Here is a 25,583-nt window from a genome sequence, read left to right as displayed (position 1 = left end):
CAGCAGCCTGGCTGCCATCCAGGAGCAGCCCCATTGTGTGGGGTGGAAATTTGGTTTGTGCCAAGCATTGAAGAAGTTTTAGAAAGACAGGAAAAACTTTGCATGCAGTGTTTTTGCAGATTGGGTAATTATTTTTGGTGGGGAGGAGGGAAGTGCTGTGTTTTTGCAAGCATGCTTCTGAGCTGAGTTGTTTGGGACTCAGCAGCCCAGTGTTGCAATATCTGAGCATGGAGTGCAATTCTCACTAATCTTGTTAGGTTTGGTGTGGGTGTGGTACACGTCCCCGGGGAGGTTCGTGGTCGTTTCCATGGCCTCTCTCAGCCTTCCCAGGGCTGCTGACACCTGCCAGCATATTGGGTGCTGGGGGAGATCTTTTCACTCTTTTTAAGGTCTAAATCTCACATATCGTGATGTATTTGTGTCTCTGTATTGAAATGTGAAGGGAGTGTGAACAATTTGTGTGGGCAGGAGGATGTAGAGCGGGAGGCAGGAGCAGGCCTGGCTCTTGCCCTCAGCTCGGGGTGGCGGCCATCATGGCGGCCTGGTTGCCACGGCGACGGCGGCAGGGATGGGGAGGCACTGCGAAATGGCGCCTTGGGGACGCGTGAGGTGGCAGGGTGCAGCCCTCGTCACAGCAACCTGGGCTTAGATCTCAATTTAATTAATCCCCTCTCCACAGCAGAATAACCTTCGCCATCACAGGGCAGCCCAAGGGCCTTGGTGAGTCACAGGTGGCGGGCAATATAATACATGCTTCCAAATAAAGAATAAGTTAAAAAAGCAAAAAATGTTCTCTGGCAGGCTCGAACAGGTAGGCTGCATGACAAACTGAGTGTTTTCATACATGCAGAACAAATGTCCTGTGAGAAACTAGGGCTGCAGTCTGCACCGACACAGAGCTGTGTTGTGCTGCCGGGCCAGTTGCTTGGAAAAGGGGAGAAAAAAAAAAAAAAAAGAAAACAAAAAGCAAAAAACAAAACAAACAAAAAGGAAGGCAGTAGGGTGTCAGCCGGCTTTAGTTTCACAGGGGTTTCCCTGGCTACTGCAGGGTACAGGGAGGAGCAAAGGGACGGTGTGCAGACTCAGGTCCCTTGCCTCTGTAAATAACTTTACTGCTTTATTGCAGGAACCAGCGGCATATAAGGTGGTGGAGAAGTTTCTGGCTCAGCTGCATGCATTGCAGGGGGATTACTAAATGAGTAATGCATATTATGTTCTGACCTTCGAGGTGAAAAGGTAATACTATGAGAGCCTTCCTAAGGAGCTCAGACGGGTGTTTTCAGCTGAAGCCACAAACAACCACGATCGGGAGACACGAAGGGTCAGACATCGTGCTGAAGGTATGGGAAAACTGCGGGACTCCTGGGTGGACAGTGGGTGGGGAAGTTATTGGTTGGGAATTAGAGGGAGAGGAGTCTGGTTGTGCTGGCAGACAGCTCTGTCATTAGTGAGGGTGCAGGTAGGGTGGTGGACTGCAATTTGAAAATGCAAAGCATAGAGTCTAACAGCCTATTTGCATGCTTTGGATGCAGGTGGGGTGGTGCACGGCAAGCCTAAATGCCAAGAGTAGTGGCTAACAGCATATTCACGTGGAGAAGTACAGCAAGGAGAGGAGGGCTGGGCAAATTGGCAGCAGTAACACAGCTCTGGTTGCTTTCTGAGGGTTTTGTCTCTTGCTCGCTGATCTGTTTTGTCAGTCTGCAGGGGTAGAGGATCATCACGCGGCCCTCAATTTCGACGGCTGGGAGAATGGCTTTGTCCTGCAGGACCTCAATTCTCCCCAAGGCACCTTTGTGAACGGCTGCCAGGTGCAAAACGCGGCTGTGCGAGTGAGCCCAGGCGACATCCTGCACTTCGGGGCACAGGGAGCATCCTTTGAGCTAGTGGTTGATGAAGTCCCGCAGGTAAAGCAAATGCTGGCTACCAAGGCTGTTAAATGGGCACGCAGCTGTCAGGCAGCCACCTTGTTTTAGCCTCTCACAGCCGCACATAGAATGAGGGGGGGGGGAAAAAATACCCACCAAGAGTCCAGTTGGACATGATGTGGAGGAGAGCTGTGCTTCAGAGGAATCAGGGCATGCTCTCCGGTGCAGGCTCGTTTCTTAAATCATCGGGAAGCGTGAGGGAGAAATAAAAATCTCGAGCTCCCTCTGCTGAAGAAACTCAGGCACCTCAGCAGGGTGAAGAAAGCATGGAGCAGGTTTCCTAACAGCAAGGCCAACATAACAGAGGTAGGTCTTGGGAAGCTGTGAAAGCATTAGAAAATGACCTTTACCAGTGTTTCTGTTTAATCTTTCTTCAGAGACTACTTAGTAATGAACTAGTGTTAAAGATCCAACTGAGAGCAAATGAAAAAATGAAGGCATTGCTGGTGCTTTGCTTGGCAAGGCTGTGCACAGCTGCAGACTCTGTGTTGTTCTGCACAGCAAGGCCAGAGCATCACATCCTGTCTTGTGGGCATAGAAATCCCAAGCAATGGTAAACATGGAAGGAATTTGGTCCAACGTGGTGATTCCCCAGGAAATGTACCAAGGCAGAATGTCAGCGGAGGTTGTTAAGCTTCTGGGTTATTAGAGTACACAGGATTGATAAGATCTGCATGATTTGTATTGTTGTGTCATTTGAAGAATCCTAGACAATAGAGACTGAGCAAGAGTGCTGGAAAATTGTGTGTGTGGCGTGCCGGGTAGTGGGTGCTGCCGAGCCTGCCTTGTAGCCCAGCCTATGTATGATTCAAACGTAATGCAAGCCATTTGTTCACCCAGGTACTGCTTTATTTATGTCTCAGCAAGGTTCCTGGTGTAGTGAGATGACCTTGTGAATCCTAATGAGGCCAGAAATCTTAGGCCAAGAGGAAAAAGTGCAGTGCTGCAGGATGAAGCCGTGCAGCTGGCATGCAATTTTGGGCAAGTGAAGCTTGCTGAAGCACCAAGCATTTTAATTTCCTAAAGTATGTGTGTAGCCTGCACACAAAAATGCAGTTATGCACAGTGGCACAGAAAAAGCACTGTCGGTGCCTCTTTATTGCTCTGGGCTTTATGATCCGTCTTTGATATACTAGCTTTGAAGCCTGACACCGCTGACTGCAGAGAGTAAATCACTTCTATATTTCGCCGTGTGAAGTGTTTACAATGTTTAATATAAGGAGGCCTCTCTCTCTCTCTCATTTTCAGTGGTATTAAAGATGAACAAGTTTTAAAGAAGAGCAGCACCCGGCTAAGAGAGCTAAGTTCTCCATTATGAAAAATAAATCCAAAGCTCTGGAAGTGTAACAGCATGTAAAGCAGACTGGCAATCTCTGCCTTTTCTTGTCAGCTTTAGAAATGAAGGGTGGCTGTGCTTTAAGCAGCAGCAGGTCAGCCGCAGCTAGTGCCTTACTGCAGCTTTCTCCCTTGTCTGGAAAATCAGCAAGCTCCAAACAGTGCCAGGGCTGAGCCCACATTTCCAGATATTTATTTATGGGCTGGCATAACTTGAAATTGAGGGTTGCTTCTCAGCCAGTGTGCAGGACCTTAACGTTGGCTCATCTTCATGGTAGCTGAAAGTGATACTTACAGGGATAATAGCATATAGAGTCCTAATTACATGTCGGACATGCACAGTGTAAGGCTGGGGAAATGTGATTGCAAGGCAGGTGTGCAATGAGAAGCTTTGTTTCAGGATATCAAAAGAGAGAAATGACAGCGTAGAAGTGCTTGTGCGTGTTCCAGGAAAAACTGAGAACAAGCGCATCCAAATTTTGCAAATGACACACAGAATGAGGGTAGGCTGGTCTAGAGAGGGAGTGAAGAGCTCCAATAACGTCAAAGCCCCAAAATGTGCATATTGCAGGTAAGCGTTTAGGCTTTAGGATATGGATGATCAAATGACCATGGGAATGGGAAAGGACTGGAAGTATGCTTCCACTCAGGCCTGTACCCGTGTTTTATGTTACCTCTTTGCACACACATCAGGGGCTGGAAAGCCTTCTTATGCTCTTATGCTCTGTGTTATCATGCTAATAACACAGTCTTTTTCTACCACAGACATCCTATCCGCCAGTGAAACGTCGCATAGCATGGGCTGGGCAGCTCCAGGTGCCTGCAGATCCCCAGCACTGCCCTGCTGTGTCTCCTGCCCATCTCCCACTGCTGCAGTCCCAGCATCGCCCCAGCACTTGGAGCAGCTGGGCTCCTGCTGCAACCAGCCCCGTGCCCCATCCGCCGCTCCAGAAGCGACCCCTGAGCGCCTGGACCAGGAGTGCGACAGCCTCCAGCCCTCCTGATGCTTTCAGTCGGCCCCCCGCAGAGAGGCCAGGTACTTGCTGATGGCTGCAGGAGTTAGTCTTAGTATGACAGCAAAGGAATTGTTGGTGCCAAGCGGGAAGGCTGCTTCCACCCATGCTTTCCCAGCAGTTTGTGGCCTTATGTCCTCTCAGATCAACTCAGCACTCAGCAGAGCTGATCCGAGCAGAGACGTTTTTGATTCACGCCGATAAATGACGAGTGTCACAGGCAGTTGGTTGTGAGTCCTTGTCATGCAAAGCTAATCGGGGTCCGTGTGCGATCGGTGGTATTTGGGTCAGTTAGGAAATGTGCCATGACAACCTGCGGGGAAAGCCATTGCCTCAGTAACTTCGGTGGCGTTTCCTCTTCCTTGTTCCTCGTGTGTGATCCCGAAGGCGATTACAGACTTTATCTTCATTGATGACTCATGCACCTATTCCAGTCTGTTTGTAGTGGTGGGTTGGTTCCTTTGATGTGCGGCTCCTGGCTGCCTTGAGCAAAGGAACGTAAAAGTAGATCTGTATCTGATATGTTTCTTAAAAGTGAAGTATGCTGTAGCAGCGGAGCAAAGGCAAGGGTTTGTGGGTACGAACTGATTGAACAGCACAACTGTGGGAAAAGATTATTGCCATGAAGGTCGTTTGTTGTATCAGGATACCTGATCTCATGATTTCTGTGGTTTCATGGAATGTCCTGAGTTGGAAGGGACCCACAGGGATCATCAAGTCCAACTCCTGGCTCCACACAGGAGTACTCAAAAATGAGGCCATATATCGGTAGTATTTGTGCTTCATTTTGTGTTTTTAACAGTCAGAGGGAATAGAAAGTCACTAGTAAACTGCCAGATTATACCTAGTGCCCCAGAGCAAAGGACATTACTGTGCAGTCACAGCTGCACAGCATAAAGCCATGCACACAAGTCCCAGTGAAGGTGACAGGAATGAAGCTCGTGCTCCAAGGTAGCACAGCTTTGTTTGATTTTTGAAATAGAGCCAAAGGGATCTGTGTGTGTTAATCCTAGTGAACTTTTAACTATTCCTCTGCTGTGAGCAATGAAAATTGACCTACTTTCCTTGGAGCTGGACAGGGTTAAAAACTCAGAGGAGCCTTCAGTTCTGTGTCTGTGTGCCTTGGAGGCTTTACATTATTCCTCTCTCTTGTGTAGACTGTTTGCACTGGTGGGGATCTTTGTAGTGCCAAACAGGTGGCTATCATTGTGAGTGTGAGCCAAGCTTCAGACTGTAAAGTAGCCACTGCCCGCAAATAGGCGTTGGACAAGTGAGAGAGAGAACCTCACAAAGTGCTAGTCCTACCCTCTCATACAGCACTATTTTCTTACATTTTTTACATTTTATGTATATATTTCTTATACAGCTACTATATTCTTTTCTATCTTTCAGCCTGGACCACAATCTCAGGCAATGATCCAAGCAGTGGGGTAGGAGCCCCTTTCCTGAGGATTCATAGTGTGGACTGCCTCCTGCAGGAAAAGGTGATGCTGCAGAAAGGGTGAGGGATGCAACTCATGGTCCTGCCCTAGGGAAAAGTGTGGTGAGAGCGATTGTATGGGCTGGTAGATGACAAAGTGTGCAAAATGTGTGTGTGTGTGTGACCAAGAGTCCCAGCAACATGCAGGGAACTGGGAAGCACTGGGTATGAGGAGGATCTGGGCTCTCTGGGAATTCAGGGTGAGGAGGGAGAAGGCATCAGCTGTGTCTGAAAAGCATGGGTGTCGCAGGGTGACTGCAGTGTGCTGTTAATGAGAGAAGGCTAGCCTCATCCAAAACTGTGTGCTTTATGGAAATTGAGCGGTTACCCTATAGAAGCAGGCAGCCTGGTGTCTGTAACTGCAGAGTGACAGACGACACATGGAACCTGCCCGCAGGATGAAAAGCTGCTGAGACTGGAAAAGGAAATCAGTCGTCTCTCTGGTTTTGAAGCGGAATCAAAGCAGAAAGATACAGTGATAAGGAGTCTTCAGGACAAAATTGCAGAGATGGCCAAGACCATGGCCCAGGCTGCTGCTAGAAGCGATGTGGAGCTGACCCAAAAGCTTCTAACATTTGACAGAGAAATCAGAGCCAAAACAGAAGAGATTAAAACCTTAAAGGAACAGGTACGCAGTGCCTAAGCAGGCACACTCAGTTGAAAATAGTGTTCTGATGCATATGGGTCTTGAACTGAGCACCTCGTTCGGAGGGAGAGGAGGAGGTAGCATGTGTGGAATGAAGGGGAACCAGAGAGGTTATAATCGGTTGCCGTGTTTTGCCCACATGATTGCTTGTTCTGTAATTGTCCTGTAATGAAGCTGGGAATCAAATTTCCCATTTATGTGGCAGGACCTGTGATGCCATGGTGGGAAGAGGAATATAAGTCTGAACTACTTCTGGCAGAGAAAAGCCATGTGCAAGGGGCCAGGCTGCCTGACCCCTTTTCTCCCCCATGCCTCTCTTCCCCCAGGAACAGAGCCAGCATTTGCATTTGCAGGGGGCGTTATAGTCCAAAGGGTAGAGAAGCCCTTTGGCACCCAGATGAAAACAGGTGGCCAGGCAGAAGGGCATGGCCATATAGGTGTCCTGTCCAGGGATATGTTATTATGTTATAGGTTGGAAGTCAATTCCTACTTTCTGCTCTTTGCCTGTGGGGTGGTGATGTGCGGAAGTAGACAGTGCTCCCGATACTGTGCTTGTGGCAGAAACATGAGTGTGGCTGCTAGCACCTATGAATCTGCATTTGTGAGCAATAAGTATATATGCAGAGCAAAGGCTATAAATCTGAGGATATTTCAGCCTGTTTCTGCAGTAGCACTATCCACCAGCCCAAGCTGTATGTTCTCGGGATTGCAGCCAGCATCAAACATTGTCTCTTTGTGCCTTTGATATCAGGCTTTTGGTGTGAACAGCCAAAATGTTGATAGGCAGATCCTGTCCAAAGCAGTTACTCCAAAGAATTAGCCCAGGATAGTAATGAGTAACCTGACCAAACTGTGACTGTCTTTGAGGCTTCATGAAAAGTTAATGGCAGTCAGAAACCAGGGCAGTCTCTGTGAAGCTTGAGAGGAGCTGAGTTTGCATTTAAAACAAAAGCAAGCATATTGGAGCCACAAAGTTACCTGGAGAGGATCATATGAATTTTTTTTTCTCTATTTTAGATCAGTGACTTGCAGAAGGATTCAAGTGAAATTTTTAGCCATTCTCTTTATGAAAGAGACCTGGAAATTGGAAGCCTGAGAAAAGAAAGTGAGAAACTAAAGAGGGATCATGCTTTGACCGCAGGTATGTTTGCCTTGATATTTCATGGGAGCTCCTTGTAGGGGCACGAAACAGCTGAGGGCTGGCTTTGCAAAGTGACCACACATTTGCAGGATTGTCTGGCAGCAGCCACTTTGTAGTGGCTGGGAAAATTTGTCCCACTTTGTGTTCTGTTTCTTGAAGCTCTGTGGGATTTGCAGGTAGTTGCTGGCATAAGGAGCCCCACAGGAGTGAAGGGGGGAGCAAAGACAGAAGGCAGAGAGTGATGGGACAGAACTGTTAAAAAAGAAAGCACAGCATGAAGTGCTGACTGCAGGGCAAAGGCCTGAGCTGCTCGGGCTGGGTGCTGCTGGTTGGACTGCAGAAGCTTGTGCACGCTCTTTGCACACTCACTGTCAGGCTCTGAATTACCATGTGGCTGCAAAGGCTGCCTCTAACCACAAGCCTGTTCCACTTGCCTTTATCTCAGCACTTATCATTCCCGAGGAATGTGATGTGAACATAAAATAGTTGCTGTTTTTCCCCAAACAGCCATTGGCTGTGCACTGAGATTAGTGAAATTGTTCTGTCTCATTTCTGTGGTCCGAGGTAATCTGCTCGTAACAACGCTTGGCAGGGAGAAGAGCTCAGAGCTTTGGCCCCGACGTAGAAATGTAAGGGAAACAGATCTGTAAGAAAGCTGCTCGTCCTCCTGGGAGCATATGCTTCAGGGCCCGTGGGGACTTGTTAACGATGTTGTCGTGGAATAATGTCCAGCACGGCTTGCCAAGAGCTGGAGCCGCTCTCCAAGTCAGACAGTTGTCAGATGGAGACTCGCCACTTGGTGCCCGGAGGGCTTCTGCAGGGAAATGCTTTGGTTTCCTCTTGCCCAAATTGTTTTCCACAGGTCTAGTGACCAGCCTGCAAAGGGAGATTGCTGTGAAGGAGCAGAAAATTCAGCAACTCAGGCAGGACATGGAGAATATAAAGAAGGCAAACAGAGAAAAGGACAACCAGCTGGCCGTTGTGTCTGCCAAGGTTAGCACCCCAGTGACGTGCTCTGTAAGTGATGGTCTCATACACAGGCTAGCATGGAACAATAAGATCCAAAGGGTCTTGCTTCTCTCTGGTAAGGACTGGAACAGCTATTTTAGCAGCTGTGTAACAGGGACAGATGTAACTGCTGGGTCCTGACTGCATGTAAATAGTCGCAGGAAGCCAGAGCTGTGTCTCTGAGATGTAACAGCGACAGAGCAGTGGCTGTGTATGCTGTGAAATGCCTGCGTGAGGTGTCAGGTTCACCAGATGAATCCCCCTCCTTGTTCTACGTGCAGGTACTTGGTGACCTGAATTTCTGGGAACACTGTGGCTGTTTGTGTGCTCAAGGCACTCGTGCCAAGATCCTGCTGAGAAAGCCATGGAAACCCGGTCTTAAGGATGCACCCTGCAACCAAGCCTGTTTTTTTCCCCATAAAGAAAACTGCCTGTATAGCAGGTTGTTTGTCTGTGTATGTGCAGCTCCCTGCTCGAGTGGCAAAGCTGCATAATCTGCATAATAAGTGTGGTGCGGGTGCAGCATTGTGGCTGGCTGACGAGGCAGTGTTCCAGGAGATTGTAGTGACTCTCATCGATTTCTGAGGAATAGCTGAAACTAAAAGGGCCCCTGGGGTGTAGGAAGGGGTCCCTGCTCCCAGTGGAGCTGCTTTCTGGATGGCAGAAGCAGGATGCTCCCCTCTCTGCTGTGGGTCAGCTCTGTGTAACCCATGGAAATGGGATAGGTGTGAGCAGCAGTTAGGGGCTGAGGGGGAGAGCAGGTGTCCCAGGAATGCTGCTTGGTGGCCAGTGGCACACTTCATGCCTGTAGAGGCAGAGAGCATGTCCCTCTGCAGCCTCCACTGCTGCAGGGATGTAGGAATGACCTGGGGTGAGGGAGGAGCTGTGTTTGAATTAGGGCCATGCTCTGAAACCCAGACACTCAAAAATGGAACTGAAAAGCACCCTGTAGTGTGTTAGCTTGGAAATATCTGTTCATGTCATGGTTTGAGTTACCATGGATGTCTTGGAAAGAGCTTCTGGTTCCATTTGTCCTTTCTGCTGTTGCTGTTACACTTTTGCTAAGGCCCAATGAATTTTTCTCTGTAGGGTATTTGCTGCAGATGTTTTCTCTTCTCTCAGCCAGGCTATGATTTAGATATGGACCTGTCCAGGTGCTGGTACTGTCATGCTCTCAATGCCTCGATTGCCCTGTCGTGGACACTCTGCCACCCATTAGGCATCTGAGCACTGAGCTGTGCTGTAGTACTGAAGGGTACATTGACATTTCTATCAGAAATGACAGTATCTGGCCAGCCTGATAATTTTTTCCATCGGTTGCTGTTTGTTCTAGTGCTCTAGACTTAAAGAGGAAATGAAGCGTGAACTCGGAGAGAGGGACGTGACTCCATACCAAAAAGTGAGTTTCCAGTCATTCGGGGTGATGTAGCACACCAGAGAGCAACGATTGCAAAAATGTGCCATCCAGAGAATATTACTGGGCCTTGTAAGAGGAGCATTTTGAATCCGGCTCCTGTAAAGGAAGGGATGTAATGTGCATAACCAAGTGGAGAAATGTAAACTCCTGGAAAAACTGAACTGAAGTTCAAAAAAAAAATTAATCTCAGTTCAGGAGAGCACTGTCAGGAATAAGAGATCAAGTCAAAGTATCAGCTGTAAAGAGAAGCTGGAAGAAAAGACTGGGATAAATGAAACGGGATAGGTAGGGAGAATATCTTGCTTGTTGTTGAAATTCTTTAAGAAAAACAACAGTGAACGCTTCCTTTCCTGGGACTCTTGCAGCGCATTGGGGAGCTGGAGCGTGACCTGAAGGGCTTGCAGGGAGAACTCCAGAAGTATCGCATTGAGCAGGAAACCATCCAAAGCAAGCTGTCTGAGAAAGCAAAGGTAAACCTTCGTGCCTAAAGTTAGCAGCTCTCTCCTCTGGAAAGGAGAGTGGACTTACATAGGTTGGGAAGTGAAACGTGCAGCTTCCCACTTGTCAGCCAGGATGAAAAGACAGGTCCCCTGCTCACTGGCAGTGGAAGCTTTGCAATAGGAAATGCTCCGCTGTATAGGAAGTAATTTGTGTACCCAGTCCTGCTGTCCCCCAGCAATATCAATTCCCCAGGGCCCACAGCGTGCCCATGGCAGCAAAACAGGAACCGAAACAGCAGACCTGAGTGGCGCGTTAGGAAGTCTAGGGTGGATGATGTCCCAGGGACCAAAGCCAAGCCAAAAAGCAGCATTGTGGGTAAAACTGCAATCCCACCGCCTGCAAAAGGATAAAAATGTCTATCTTGGTACCTCAGAGCTGAGGTAGAGGCATGTCTGATGTGGATGGTGGAGGTAGAAAAGCCTGTGGCATCGCTTTCTGGTAGCACTTTGATAATCAAAGGCTTTTGTTGTTTCAGGCTGAAGAGGAGCTGAAAAATCTCTGTGAAAGGAAATCTCTGCAGTTACAGGAGATGGGGCGCAGGGAGCGCCTGCTGAAATCTGACGTGGATCGTGCCAAAGTGCAGGTAGGAGGAGGAGTGGGAGTTTCTTACTATGCGGGCCAGAGGCAACAAAAGGAGTGTTTCTCTCATGGGGAAGGACGTTGTACTGGTAAAAGGCAGAACGTGAGTTCTGGGAAGGAAAACTGAGCACCAAAGTCTGGCACGGGTCTTATCTCTTTGGCTTGCTCAGCATGAGAGGCTTATCGGAAGGATTTGTTTCGTCATCGCAGAAGATTCAGAGCCTAACAGGAGGACAGGAGGAAATTCTGCTTTCTTTGTGTTGACACGTGTCTGACAGCTGGGCTAGATGGCCGTGACACAGCTGTGCTGTGCATGAGAAGGTTGTGTCCCGCAATAAACTGCAACACATGGTTTTTGATAGCATGATTTTGCTAGAAAACTCAGCGAGAGGCAGAAAAGGCCTCTTTTCTGAAAGCTGTGAGATTAAATGTCTAGAAATTAACCCCCAGTTTGTGCTTGTCGCGGAGCTGATGGCAACCTCAGTCTTTTAAGGCCAGATGGAGACCTAGCAGTATGGAGCAGGAACTCCCCCAGCCCACACACACTCAGCCTTTGTCCAAGCCCCAGGAGGAACCCGTGCCAGCTAGGAAATGGTGTGGTAAAGACCTAGCCTCAGAGGAAACGTTGCACGTCCTGTTCTGAGAAGATGCCGTGGGTGGCATCCGCAGCTGCCCCCAGCCTGGGCTGTTTCACAGGAGGACACAGCCAGGGCTTTCTGTGGACGTTGCTGTTACAGGAACTAAATATGGGCTCTGTGAGCTCAAAATCTGAAAATGGCAAAGTGAGAGGTCCCTCTGGGGAAGTCTTCTTTCTGCAGCCTTTGGGAGGCAGTGGGAGGCAGTCATGCAGCCAGGCCAACGTGAAAGGTTCCCCCAAGAGCCACGGTAGGGATTACACCTTGCACCTCACAGGAGCTGTAATTAACTGGATTAAGTGCAGCACCTTGCTGCCAGCAGGGGGTCAGCCATTGGGTTAAAGGAAGGAAGGAGGCAGTGTGGTGAATTATTAGGGCAGAGCATGGTGTGTGAGCTAGGGATGCCCAGAGAGGAGTGCGAGAACATGCACAGGGCCTTGGTGCCTGAGGTGGCAGACAGTTCCCAAAGTAAAACCATTTCTCCTTCTCTCCTCTCCTTGGATCCTGCCAGCCACGATAGTATCAGGCCATGGTAAGGAAGCAATGCAAGAAATGCACAGGGATGCTCTCTTCATTGATTGTTGTAGGGTTTTGCAGAGCAACAAAGTGGGGTTTTTGTCAATTCTCAGTGACTGTGGTTTTCCTGTGTTGATCTCTGCTGTAGCTGGCATCTTTCAAAACGCAAGTGGTGCAAGTCTGCCTCCCACAAGCAGCAGGAGAGGCAGGGAAGGCCCTCAGCATCCAGCAGGTGAGTGCAGATGTGGTCACACAGTGATGCTCGTCGCCTCCACAGCCTGTCTGGGCTCGAGGCTGCTGCAGAACAGCCCCAGCACCTGCGCTGTGTGCAGTAGGGCTGTTATTATCCAGCTTTTCCACATCACAAACGATGGTGCAGCTACCCCAGGGAGGTGACGTTGCACTGTAATGTGAAGGAAGTGGGGCCTCACTTTGTTTGGGGCTCCCCTAAAGCTTGGGTGGAGTCATTGGGCTTCATCAGGGAAAAACCTGGGAGTCTGATGTGGCTAGTGAATTCCAGCAGGTTTCAATCGCTGCCCAAAATCTCTGTCCCCAGGGGATTTTCCCTCAGCTGAAAAAGGGTTTTGGCATGGAGCTTTTTTCTCCTCTTCCTTCCCATACTTCTGGCAGGTACTTGAGAAGGTCAGGCAGATCTGTGAGGAGAACCAACAAAGTCAGGAAAGAGAGAAGCGTCTCCAGGAGGAAATAAGTGCCAGGCTCTCGAAGGAAAAGGAGGTGTCTGAAAATGTCGAGGTGTTCAAGGAATCAGTGCGTGAGCTCCAGGTCAGTCATCTAAATACTGTTCACAAAGTTTCAGCTGGGAAAAACGCGGCACGAAGCATTTTATTGGCCTTGAGGACAGGTCAGAGAAAAGATAATGCGTGTCCAGCTGTGCTGGCAAGCATAGTGCCCTCAGCTTCACCCTGAAAAACGTTGGTTTGAAAGGAACAGAACCCTTCACACCAGCCTCTTCCCCTGGACCTTTCCTACCCAAAGATATCAACCCATGGAGGTGCTTGGTGAATAAAGAAATCTCTGGGCTTTCACAGATGTCTTGTGCAGTCACAGGAGACCGTGTGTTACGGAGGCTGATGTGCTCGTTGGTCTTACTGCTTTTAGGCTTTCCTGGGGACCTCATTCTGCAGCGACAGCTTGAGGAGGGAGCTGTGCAAGTTCGAGGCCGTGCTTGTGGACCCCTTGGTGTCGGACGTGCAGGCAGCTGTGGTGGAAATCGCTCGCGTGGCCCTGTCATGGCTGGAGGGTGCGGAGCAGCTGCTGGAAAGAGCAGGGTTGGACCTGCCCACCTCTGGCAAAGGTGCCTGTCGCACGGTGGTGGGTGTCTTAAGTCTCTCTAGGCTTTCCTAGCAGGAAAACAGGACACATGGGTGTTTGTCTGCAGGCTGTATAGTCTGCAGATGATGGACTTTGTCTGTAGACGTTGTGGTTATTCAGTGATGGTGGTTTGGTTGTTTCCCCTGGTGGGACATTGGTAATGATTCTTAGCAGCAGCTGTAGCAGCGCTGAGCATTGCAGGCTCAGACCCGAGCTTGCCTCAAGGTAAGGAATTTTTGTCTTACCTCTGCTGGGGAGCAGCAGAGCAGTTGCTGTGTCGAATTTGCTGGAAAGGAGTTAACGTGAAGGGTGCGTGGAAACTGAAGCAGGCTGCAACGGCGTGGGTCTGTGTCAGAGCATCCCGTGATGCGCTGCCGGTGCGATGCAGTGTGAGCGGGGATGAGTCACTGCCCCGGCAGCCAGGTGGGCGAGGAGCATGGCTCACGCTGGCAGCCCACAGGGGTGGAAGGCACAGAAGTGCTGTGGCCAGTGCAGAGGAGCTGTAGGGCTGCTGTGGTTAGCAGATAGCGATCATAGCACCAGGAACCTCACGAGGCTGCGTGCTGCAAGAGGTCAGCCTGCCTCGGCTCCTGGAGAAGCGTCGTGCTTAGAGAAGAAGGGGTGATGCAGAGAACTGGGTGACAGTGCTCGACAAGGGAAATGTAGTCTCCTGGTGAGAACAGGAATCTGGGGTTTGCGCCAAGTCAGCCTCCGTTCCTGAGACATCTGGGTGGTGGCAGCGATTCAGTCAGTGCCGAGGCTGAATGTGAAGCCTGGTGGCCCAGCAGTGGGAAGGTGCCGTGCTCCTAGCAGGTGCTGCGGGGGCCCTCAGCTGGCCCCTGGCATCCTTTCCAAGGAGTGTCTAAGGCTGAACCCCAGAGCAGGGGTTGAGGGAGAGTCTCTGGGTGCAGGACAGAATTGTTGCCTTTAATTTCCTGAGAGCTGATAGCCCTCCACTGCCTGGCATAGAGAGGAAAACCCACAGGGGCTGTTTTCTGGGTAATCCTGACTAGCACTTGGTCTTCCCATGGACTTCCCATTGTGCTTTTTCTTCTCCCTGCTGTGTATGGAGGAATGGAGGTATCTGGTGAGGAGGGTGAGGGCTAGGGCTGAAGGTCAGCTGTGCTGAAATAGTGCTCGAAAGAAGACGGGTAGTGTCCTCAGGCCTTTGAGGACTCCTCAGGTGCTAAAAATGGGTTGTCTGAGAAGCCCTTGCAGTAATACTCTGTGCTTTTGCAGGATTGACAGCCTGTCTCAGGAGGTTGTTGGAAAATAATCAGGAAACCACACAAAGGAATAAAATGTTACAGGTAAAACTCTATCTATGTCCATAAACCCAGGTGAGTCAGGATCTTTGCACCAGTAAATATGGTGGCTTTTTTTTTTTGCTCTGCTGCTCACGCACTCCTTTCAGTGCCGTGGTATCTGCCATTTCCCCATAGGCCCAATTAGAGGAAATCCGGGAGTCACAGGATGCTCTGCTGCAGGAGCGCCTGAAAGAGCAGCAAGTGAAATACGAGCAAGACCTACAGATAAAAATCAATCAAATCATACTGGAAAAGGAGGAGGAGAAAAAAGAGGTATGGCAACGGGGTGGTTTTTCAGACATAGGTCTGTTCAGCAGGATATCTAGGTCTCCATAATGGTGTTGCCTAGTGAGAGGAAGCCCCCAAATCCAAAATGTCTGAGGACAAGGATGCATCTCAGATATCTCCTTGTGCTGACACGGGTGAATTAAACCCCCTGAATGACATTACACCATGTTACTGAAAAGCATCTGAGCAGTGGCAGAGTTCATTGCTACTTATAAATCCCTGTGAGAAAGCTGTGAGCAAGGAGCATCATCCAGGCGCAGAAGCATAGGAAGACATCTTTTTTCAGCAGTAAACTGATGCAAAGCACAAGCAGGCTTCCGTGCAAGCCTTTGGAGCACGTAGGGCAGCTTTGTGGCTGGTGAGACTCCTCCTTCAAGTCACCTGAAGTCCAGCCAAGCTTTTTTCCCATAACATGCCCTGTTCCAGGGCAGTGACCCTGTTGGTTGCTTTCCTCATCTGAGTCAAGTTAGTTTGCCTTACAGTCCAGTTTTATCTTTGTCAATATTGTTGGCTGTTAATTCTCAGATTATGAAGAGCGCCGCCGCGAAGGAGAAGGACAGGTGTGAGAAATACATGGGTGAAGAAAAGAAGATGGTCCGGGACTTGGAGAGCCGCCTGAGGAGTATGACTGAGGTCTGTGACGTGCAAGGGGATGTGTGGTGGTTTTATTCAGGTGGGCAGCTGAGCTCCACCTCAGCCACTCTCTCACTCCCCCTCCTCAAAGGGAAAGGGGGAGAAAATACGATGGAAAGGGCTCAAGGGTAAATTAAGGTAATTACATGCTCCACCATGGCCCTCACTGCATTTTTTTCCCCTTTTTTAAATGTGCTCTCACAGAGGTGCAAACAACATCCCTTATTGGCTCGGCTCTGGTCAGCAGCAGGGCCCTTACCTAACATGGGGCAGCTTCTGGATTCTTCTCACAGAAGCCACCCCTGTGGCTCCCTGCTACCCAAACCTTGCCACATAAACCCACTGCAGGATGTAAAGCAGAAGCAATTACAGATGGCACTGTTAAAGCTGAGAGCACTCTGTGGTGTCATGTCCTGTGTGGTCAGGGTCTGTTGTCAGACTTTTTTTTCCCCCCCACAAACACATGCGGGTGCATATTTCCAGAGAGAAAGGTGGATCCTTGCAAGTGGGGCCTCTTCTCAAGCACTGGGCTTCTCCTCCTGCAGGTAATGGAGATGAAGTCCAAAGAGCAGGAGGTTACAGATCTCAAGCTGAGGGAAGCTCTGCGCAACCTGGAGGAAACCACGGCACGAGAGGTAGCTCTGGTAACCCCTCTGCACGCAGAGGATGTGACATAGATGCGGTTTTGTTGCATGAGGTTTCTCTGTTCCCTCCTGGCTAGTAGGGCCTCCATACCCTACAGACCCTGCAGCCTCCATGCCCTACAGACCTCTAGAAAACAGAGGAGCTGGCTTCCCTCTAACGTTAGCACTCAGCAGGAGCAAGTCTTGGCCTAAATCGTACACCAGCACAGAATCACAGAATTTCTAGGTTGGAAGAGACCTCAAGATCATCGAGTCCAACCTCTGACCTAACACTAACAGTCCCACCTCGCAATGTAAAGCCCTGGCTGGATGTACGAGCACACTCTTAACATAATCCTCAGACTTTGTGCTTCCCATGCCTGTGGAAACCCTGCTAGGTCCTGAAATAGAGGGCAATCCTGAGGGGGCACCCAGGGCACAGCCACCAGCCTGGTGGGGGCAGAGAGCTGCAGCAGTGGGAGCCTGAAGAGCACAAAGTTGGTAGCACAGAGCCCAGACAAACCATGCTGTGCAGATCTCCCCGTCCTTGTCTCTCTGTGGGCACAGCCAAGCAGGCTGCGTGGTGTAAATGCTAGTGCAGCTTGTGGTGTTATAGAGGGAAGGAGGCGAGAGCAGGGCACTGAAGACTGTGTTCCTTCCCCCTGTCTTCCTGACTGGGAGCCAGGAGAGATGATGCTCATCATGTTCCTGAAGAATAACGTACGAAACATGCAAGCAAAGCCCCGTGTCTTCTTTCCTAGATGATGTTAAAGCAGCAGGTGCTCAGGCAAGATGAGCAGCTCAAGATCGTTCAGGAGGAGAGCGAGGTACTGAAGCAGAAAGTCCAGGAAGAAATAGCAGGATATAAAGAGCAAATTAAGCAACATGCTCGGACAATTGTTGCTTTAGAAGACAGCCTGCTGGAGGCTGAGCAGCAGCAGAAGACGCTTGAGAAGGAAAATATCACGCTCCTGGAAAAAATAGAAGGTAGCTAAGGCTTGCATGGGCTGCGTGTGTACTAGGGACACCCTCAGAAAATGTGAAAGTAAATAGAGACGGAGTAGTGGTGCCATGAAAAGCATTGCAAGGGGGGGTGTTGCTTTGAGGTTTGTCTTAGTGTAGGAAGAGCCCTGCTGTGATGCCTTGAAGGATCCCTTTCACCGTGAGTTGCCAGATATTTTTTGGAGTCTTTTGATGCCTACTGGTAGTGCCCCACAGGCACAGATAAGGCGTTCCCACTTGAGAAGGGCTCTTTGCCCTCCAAAGTGACAAGGCTGGAGTGCTTCTGGCTGCACGCAAGCCAGAAAGGACTTGAGGGACTGACTAAACACCACTAGGTCAGGGCCCAAAGACACGTTGCTTTCTAAGGAAGACTGGTTCCAGTCTTTGAAGCTGTTGTGAGGGAGAGGATCTATGGAGCATTGCCCTCGTAAGGCGATGTGGTTGCAAGCCACGATGTGTTCTCACAGCAGTGTCCTGCCTGGCCGTTCCTGGATCTAAGCAGCCACCACAAGCAGACAAAGACCCCCACAGCAAGGCTCAGCCCAGCTGCTGTGGGGGCGTTCACTGACAGCGTGCTGTGAGGCAGCAGCCCCCCAGCGTGGGCATTACCAACGAGTGATGCTCTGTTGTTGTTGTCTCCTGCAGGACTTGAGGGTGATGCCTGCAGGGTGACATCGGGAACATCACAGGAGGCCTCTTGCGCCGAGGAGTCTCACCGTTGTGTTCTGTAAGCTGATGCCAAGGACTTGCTGATGGTGGTCTGGTGCAGAGGGGCTTAGAGAGCAGGAGTTATCACCAGGAGAGCTTAAGGAAGGCAAGGGGGCCTGCAGCAGCCTGTCACGAGGTCTTCACTGTCTCTGATAGTGGAAAGAGTCCTTACATTATGCTGAGACAGCCTGAGGTGTACGTAGTTTCAAAAATATTTTAGCGTGTCTAGAAAGACATCTGTGAAGGAAACCATCCCCCTTTGCTGTGTGAGGGGGGGAGACTGGCACAGAGATCCCGAGAAAGGATCGGGCACCATCACGGCGATGCCAACGTGACAGTGATTGCTGCCTGCCCACGGGCTGCCCACGGAGCTCCCTGGGTGGGGGCTGAGGCTGCTGGCAGCAGCAGCAGCAGGCAGGGGAAGACCAGTGCACCAGTGCCTCCAGTTTATTTGGTGTGGTGCCGTGAGTCAGGCGGTCTGCAGGGAGGAGCAGCGTGTGGGTTATCGGCTGTGCTGTTCTGAGGGCTCGGGGTAAGGAAGGGAGAGCAGGCAAAGCCTAGCAGCACAGGCTGGAATGAAGGCAGCTGAGCTGTGGTTTGAAAAAAAGAGTACATCTTAGTAATAAGATGCAGTTAGAGAATGCATGTGCAGGCTCTGGCAAATCTGCCCAAGGAGCTGTGAGTGTTGCACGCCTCTTTCTTGTGAATTTCAGGGAAGAGCTGGCTGCTGCACAGAGCGTGCTCCTGGCCAAAGAGGCTGCTATTGCCAGGTTAACGAAGGAGCTCTCGGAAACCCAAGCCAGGATGTCAGACATGAGAGGTTAGTGAAATGGAGCACGTGGCTTCTGGCGGGCAGATGCGCTTCCCTGTCCCTCCAGAGCTGTACCAAGACCGAGTGCTAGTAGAAGGGCACACACAGGTAGTGGGAAAATAGACATCACTTTCCTAAAGCGGTGCTGTTGCTCAGCCCTGGGCAAAGCAGGCTGTCTGTTCCCTTTGGCAAGATAAATTCCCCACAGTCCTCTGCTAGGATGAACCTCAGTGAGAGCAGTGACGGTGTTCAGATGCCCCGCTGGAGATCGGTTGCCCAAAACAGAGCTGTTATTTGTCAAAATCATGCACGTGGGTGTCGTGTCACTAAGAACTGCTGATAGCCCAAAGCCCACGAAACTTTGCCGTGCTTAGGAGAGCTCAGCGAGAAGCAGAAGGCAGAACTGGAGTGGAGCCTGGTCCAGGTGAAGAGCCAGGAGCGGGACTTGAACACACTGAGGGAGAAGCTGTCGGAGATGTCCAAGCTCGTGGCTCAGAAGGATCAAGAGCTGAAAGCAGCAGCTGCAGAGTTAAGGTATGAGTTGCCAGGAGCTGCTGGCTTGCACAAGTTGACCTGTAGATTCCCAGCAGGTGACTGCAAGTAGGTAACTCCCCTGGGGCAAAAGGTATGGTTGAATGCAGAAGACTCAGACAGAGGCACGTGTTTTCTATGGAAATGTTGCATGTTCTGAAACGGGGGCTGTGAGGAGCTCCTGCCTATGGACTTGTAACCGAATCACGGCTCGGTAATGTGCTCCCACCCACACTGTGGACGTTGTCCAGGTTGTTGCTCCGTGCAAGCTGTTGGGCTGACCCCCATCTGTCACGGCTGTACAGCAATGCTTTTGTCTCTTGGCACAGGCAAGCCCAAGAAGACTGCAAAGCGCTGCAGGCTGCATCCCGAGAGAAGGCACAAGAGCCGGAGACTCTACCGCAGGCACGGGTGACACCTGCCATGGTGGAGGTAGCCTCTGAGACGGTAAGGCTGCAGGGAGACCACCAGAAACTGCAGAAGAAGCAGAACAAACAGCTCAGAAATGAAGGAAGCAGTGCTCACCAAGCCCCAAGAGAGCACAGGATGGTCCAGACACATCCTTGAGGGTTTCAAGTTTTTGTCCTTGAGGCTGAGGACAAAGGAGAAGTGCTAAACCCATGCCAAAATCCAGAAAGTGGAGGGAGAATGGGGACAACGTGCAGTTTGTGTCATTCCTCTTTTCTTGGTTTTCTTGCTGAAAATAGGTTGCTTGGGTGATGTGCTCCCATTTCTGCTGCTGCCTTGGCGTGCAGCTGCCAACCAACTGTGAAGGTCAGGATCTCAGTCCCACTTGTGAGAGGATTTGCTGAGATTATCTATCAGGTTTCCAAGGGTTCTCCATACAAAGCGTTTCGTGTAGTCATGGTGAGGGTTGGCAAAGCCTCATGCCTCACTAGGTGAGTGGGGAGCAAAAAGGGAGCCACACAGGACAGCTGGACGTCCTTTCACTGGACGTCCTTTCCTTAGCAAGGGCAGCTGGTGCTGGCGTGCCTGCTTGAGAGCAGGGCAGCAGTGCCCTCCGTGCTCCTGCGCTGGCATTTCTGCCGGCTAATTAGCTGATGTTTGTACAGCACTTTGGAAATGTGAAGTGTTGTGTGTGCTAATGGCTGCTCAAATTGCCAATTAGAGTGGGTAACAGCTCAGTAAGAGAGCTGTAACTCTTCCTAACCTTCCACAACCTTGCTTGACCGTGAATGCCAGCTGTGTCAGCCACACGGGAGCAGGTCTGTGAGCGCAGGGTGTTTTGTTGTGCAGGAAAAGGAGGAACGGTCCTAGTTCTGTGCTGACTCACCGTCTGAATTCCCTACTTTTAGAGATCTGAATAAATCAAAGGTGGTTCCAGGAGCAGATGGAGGGACTGTAGAAATGGTACAGCCTGTACTGCAACAGTGGCAGACGCCGTGCCAGCTCGAGGGGCTGGCTCGCTGTTGGTGATGTGGTGACTCACGGCTGGCTGAGGAGCAGGAGGTGTCGCCATCCTCTCCTGCAGGAAGGCAGCTGGGAAGCACAGAGCTCTGTGGGTGCAGCACGGCCGCTGACGGGGAGTGCGGTGCTTCTCCAGGCAGTTGGCAGCTCTCACAAGCACTGTGCAGGTTTTGGTAGCACGCTCACCCCGTTCTGTGTCTGAGGCTGCTCCTTGTCGTCGGGCATTGTGCTCGATGGGGCTGGGAGGGCACCATGCGTGTGTGAGCACGGAGCTGTTATAAAAGAGATTAATGCACGAGGATCGTGTAGAAATGCAGGCCAGCAAGTGAATCCAAAATAGCAAATGCGCTGCTTTAGCAGGAAGTAGTCGAACAAAATCCCCGTGTGGCCTCAGAGCCAAGCACCGTGCCTCTCCCAGCTCCCTGGAGTGTTGTCAGGGCTTACGTCCTCCAGCGGGCTGTGACTGGTGCAGCAGGGCATGAAGCTGGTACCTGGTGCTTCAAATCCCCAGGGAGGCTGTGCTGCAAGTCGAGGCAAGTCCCCTGCTTTCTGCGACAAGAGCATTGCTCCCGGTGTGTCCCAAGTGCCCAGCGTCATTCAGAAAGGTTGTTTTGGCTGCTGCCAAGCACCCACTGGGTAGGCAGGGTTCAGCGAGGTTCAGTCTGGGTGAGAACCAGATGTGCTTTGAATTTCAGGAGCCAGCTTTGGACCTGGCTGAGCTGGGTGTGAAATGCAGAGGCCTCAGGCACGAGGAAACAATCCAGCGCCAAAAAGAAGGCTTGGTGGAGCTCCGGGAAAGGATCAAGCTGCTGGAGAAGATGCAGTCCTCGAGTAAGTGCGGCACGATGTGCTTTTACTAGACATGGAAAGGGCATCTGCACATCCAGCTGGCATTGCTAGGTGCAGGGGACACAATGAGAGCAGCTGGGTGGCAACTGGCACATGTGAGATGTCTGAGGAGGTGTGGAGCCAGCAGAGAGGCAGCTGGCAAAGGGTTTGAAGTTGTAGCCACGATGCTGTGGAGTTGGGCAAAGCGTGGATGCCCAGCTCAGCAGGCATTTGCTCCTGCATTGGGGTGCAGCTCTCCTCCTGTCAAGAGAGAAAACAGCTTGGTAAAACTTGTCCTTCACCAGGCTCTCTCTGTCCTGGGTATCCCTGTGCCTGGAGCAGTACTGGAAAGCAACACCACCTCTGCAGTGAGAGCTGTGGAGTAGCAGTTTGTGGTGCAGCCTCTGAAATTCCACTTCCAAAATACGTAGCACTGCTACTCGTGGAGAGAAACCAAATCCCAAAAGCCACGAGAGCGATGCCTGCAGGAAGGGCTGCAGCATGCTGTGGTCCGTAGCCTGTTCTGCAGGCGCTGTGCGTTCCCTGCAAGGGAAAGCCTGGCAAGCCTGAGCCGTTGCTGTTCTCTGAAGCCACAAAGTGTCCTAAGTGAGAGAGTAACGACTCCGTGGGTGTTTGGTTTCCTGCAGCTGTCATGAGCAAGGCTGCCCAGTCACTCATAGTCCAGCAGACAGACTTGACAGAGAAGAGAGCCCAGAAAGCAGGCCTCGAGAAGGAGGCGGCATCACTGTCGGGAACAAAAACAAAGTGCAGCAAGGTAAAAAGGAACCTGTGGCTTGTTGGGAAAGGTATTTGGTGGAATAGGGACACTGAGGTCTTTGGATAAAAGAGGGAAGGGGGAAAAAAAAAAAGCCAGGTGGGAGGCACGAAGTCTGTCAGGATATAACAGGCAGCACGTGCAGGGGGGATCGTAGTTCCTGTACGGTGCGGCGCTGTGCCCAGCATCATCGGCTCGGAGCTGCTCAGTGGGGCCACGGACTGACCTCAGTGAAGGTGTTGCCCTGCAGTGCTGCGAGCACGGTTTTCCCATGGAGCAGAAGGGAAAGTTGAGGCTGTGAGCCATCGAATGAGGAGGTGGGTGAGCTCTGTCGGTCTGTCCTTGTCTGTGCAGTGTCTGGGCCGATTTCCTGACGGGTGCTCGCACGTGACCGCCCACGAGACAGCAAGCTTGGAGGTGCTGGAAGCATTAGACCTCGGGGAGAGGATGGTACGTCACCAGGAGATGTGGTAAAACTGTGCTGAGCACTCATAGATCACTTTCCAGAAAGAAGGGGAAGGTGTCTGGGTGCTGCAGAGTGCCAGGCACTGCGCACAGGTGAAGGTTGTGTGGCAGGAACCAGCAAGAGGCAAGCACCTGCCTGGACGTATCGACGTATCTGGCCTCTCAAGTTCTTCTCCTCTTCCCACCTACAGGCTCTGGGGGTGTTCGCAGGGAAAGCAGGGTTAGGCTTAGAGGATGGGTTGTGTACATGAGGGAATCTGTCTTAATCAACCTAACACACCTGGGGAATGATGAGAGAGAAGCTGTGGAGTGATAGATGCTGCTGGCACAGGAGACAGACATCACTAGCGAAGGGATGGAGCTGTGTGAGAGGGCCTCCTTACTCTGAAACGTGCCAGATATTGCCAAGGAGGAGAAATAGCATGCCTCATGTGGAGGAAGAGCTGGGACTGGGGAGTCTGTGTTTGGGAAACCAACGCCGGGGGTGCAAGTGGCTGCTCTGGGGTCTGGTTGTGCTGCTCCAGGTGCGGCGCTGCTGCCGGTTCTCTGCCTACGGGGATGAATGGGGGCCCAGCTGGGCGATCCTGAGAGCTCTCGGAAGAGCTCACGTGGGGAAAGTACACGTAGTGGTGAAACAAAGGGGAGCACTCGCAGCACTTTACATGAGATGTGTGAATCTCTTGAAACACGAAAGCAGAATGGAAGCAGATGGCCGAGTGGTGTGATCGTACTGGAAGTAAGACTTGGCAGGAACAGTAATTAATGCGTTTCCTATTCTTCTCGCAGTACCTGGACTTAATTTGCGCTCTGGGAAGGCTGATGAATATGGAGGAGCTGGCAGGAATGCAGTCTGTGCAGCATCTTCCTCAGGAAGAGAGGGAAAAAGTAGGGCAACAGAGACGGAAGGACTTCGAGCTGCTGTACGAGAAAATCAGCAAGCTCAAGAGTCGCCTGGAAAAGAAAGAGGAATTGCTCAAAGATTACGAGGCCCAAATCGAGGAGCTCAGGTACAGCGAGGGGACAGGGCTGTCGCACGATGTGGTGGTGGGGAAAGGAGCGGGGTGAAACCTTGCAGTCAGTGAACTCTCATGCTTTGGGGCCTGCCTGGGGAGGCTCCTGTGGTTATTGGCCTCCTGTTTTTTGAAACAGGGAACTACGAGGGACATCTCTCTGTAGGAAGGCCAGACTGTGGTGGTATTGCTGTACTGTAGGGACTGTGTTTCCAGGGCCAGTGCAGGCATGGAAACTTCTGGGACAGGCTGGCAGGTGTGGGGCAAGAAGCAGAAAGGCATTTTTGTCCTAGATGGCTCTGCGTGGAGCTTCATCGAGGAGCCGGGCAGTGCTGCTGTCCATGTTCTTGTGGCGTTAGGTGGTGATCAGGCTTTCCTGGGGGGGCTTCCTCCTACTCACCATGAATGTGAAGGACCCTGTAACACCTCTCTGAATCGGAAAGGGAGATGGTGAAGATATGTTGATAGATGAAACACTGGGAAACGCCCCTAAATGAAATGTGGTCCTTGTGGTAACAGAAAACATCCAGACAGCTCAAAACACCAAAGCACTGGGCTCTGCTCTCTGAGTACGTGGAGACAGGCTCTAAAATGACACGGAAAGGCTGGTGGCTGGGGCAGTGTGTGTGTGACAAGGGGTCAGCTATGGGGTGTGAGGGGGGAAAGCTTCGAAGGGAGGCTGCGTCCCAGGCCCAGCACAGGCAGGAGGAGAGGGCGATGGCATGGTGTAAAGAAGGGGAGCAGGGAAGATGCTCCTTAGAGCATGTGCAGGTGTCAGCACAGTGCTGGACACGCTGCCCATGGACACACCTGTGTAGCACGGGGCTCCTAGGAGGGATGTGAGCATGATCTGCTTGAGAGCTTGCTCTGCTCTCATCGTCACAGCTCGGCTCGGGGGGAAAGGCCCACATGGGTGTTTCGTGCAGGCTGAACCAGGAGTCCTTGCAAATGTGCCAGGAAGAGGTGTTGAAACTGGAAGATGAAGTCTACAGGGAAGCAGAAGAGAAAGCTCTGCTAAGAGAGGCTCTGGAGAGGACCCAGATCCAGCTGGGGCAGGAGAAGAGGCTGAATCGAGTGGTGAGGCAGCGCAAGGTAAGAGGGGCCAGGTGAGGGGAGCCTCTGCGCACAGGGAGTCCGCACGGGTGGTGTAGGTGAGCCTGTGGCAGGGTCTGACTGCTCAGCTGGTGTGAAGGCAGCCCAGGCAGCTTGTGCGAGGAGAAGTAAAGTGGTTGATGGTTTTATCCAGAGCCTTGAAGAGGACAAGGAGAAAAGAAAGGAGAAGGTGCCTCCTGGCTGTGCCCATTCTTCCAGAGGACGAGGAGGGAAGGTACGGTGCGAAGTTGTGGATGCCCCATCCCTGCAGGTGTTCAAGGCCAGGCTGGATGAGGCCCTGGGCTACCTGATCTGGCGGGTGGCATCCTGCCCATGGCAGGGGGCTTGGAACTGGATGACCTTTAAGGCCCCTTCCAACCCCAACCAGTCCCTGGTTCTATGGAGATGGGCTGAGCTTCTTGTGGGCTCTCACAGGAGAAGCAGTGCTGCAACGAACCTCTATTTTTCAGCCCAGCCCCCAACCATTGGTGCCAGCGAAGCTGAAGACCAAGGAATGCCCAGCAGAACCCTCAGAGGTGACGGGTGGCACGTAG

The 25,583-nt window shown here is 51.3% G+C and overlaps 1 protein-coding gene across 1 annotated transcript; it reads left to right on the top strand.

Moving 5' to 3' along the window:
• Positions 1 to 1,244: 1,244 nt before the first annotated feature.
• FHAD1 (forkhead associated phosphopeptide binding domain 1) lies at positions 1,245 to 25,583 on the top strand (the record flags this gene model as incomplete). Its single annotated transcript, XM_084300228.1, has 29 exons — positions 1,245 to 1,340; positions 1,698 to 1,904; positions 4,137 to 4,296; positions 5,666 to 5,757; positions 6,151 to 6,381; positions 7,417 to 7,540; positions 8,403 to 8,533; positions 9,882 to 9,947; positions 10,331 to 10,435; positions 10,942 to 11,049; positions 12,345 to 12,428; positions 12,827 to 12,979; positions 13,316 to 13,511; positions 14,768 to 14,838; positions 14,971 to 15,108; positions 15,649 to 15,756; positions 16,302 to 16,391; positions 17,141 to 17,366; positions 18,027 to 18,108; positions 18,803 to 18,909; positions 19,275 to 19,434; positions 19,761 to 19,878; positions 21,555 to 21,690; positions 22,335 to 22,462; positions 22,817 to 22,912; positions 23,714 to 23,934; positions 24,864 to 25,029; positions 25,184 to 25,264; positions 25,500 to 25,583. 29 exons carry the CDS (start codon positions 1,245 to 1,247, stop codon positions 25,581 to 25,583), a joined length of 3,765 nt encoding a protein of 1,254 aa, XP_084156354.1.

Source organism: Netta rufina (assembly GCF_964035555.1).
Source record: "Netta rufina genome assembly, chromosome: 22".
Classification (NCBI taxonomy): Eukaryota; Metazoa; Chordata; class Aves; order Anseriformes; family Anatidae; genus Netta; species Netta rufina.
This window is presented reverse-complemented; position numbering and strand designations above follow the sequence as displayed.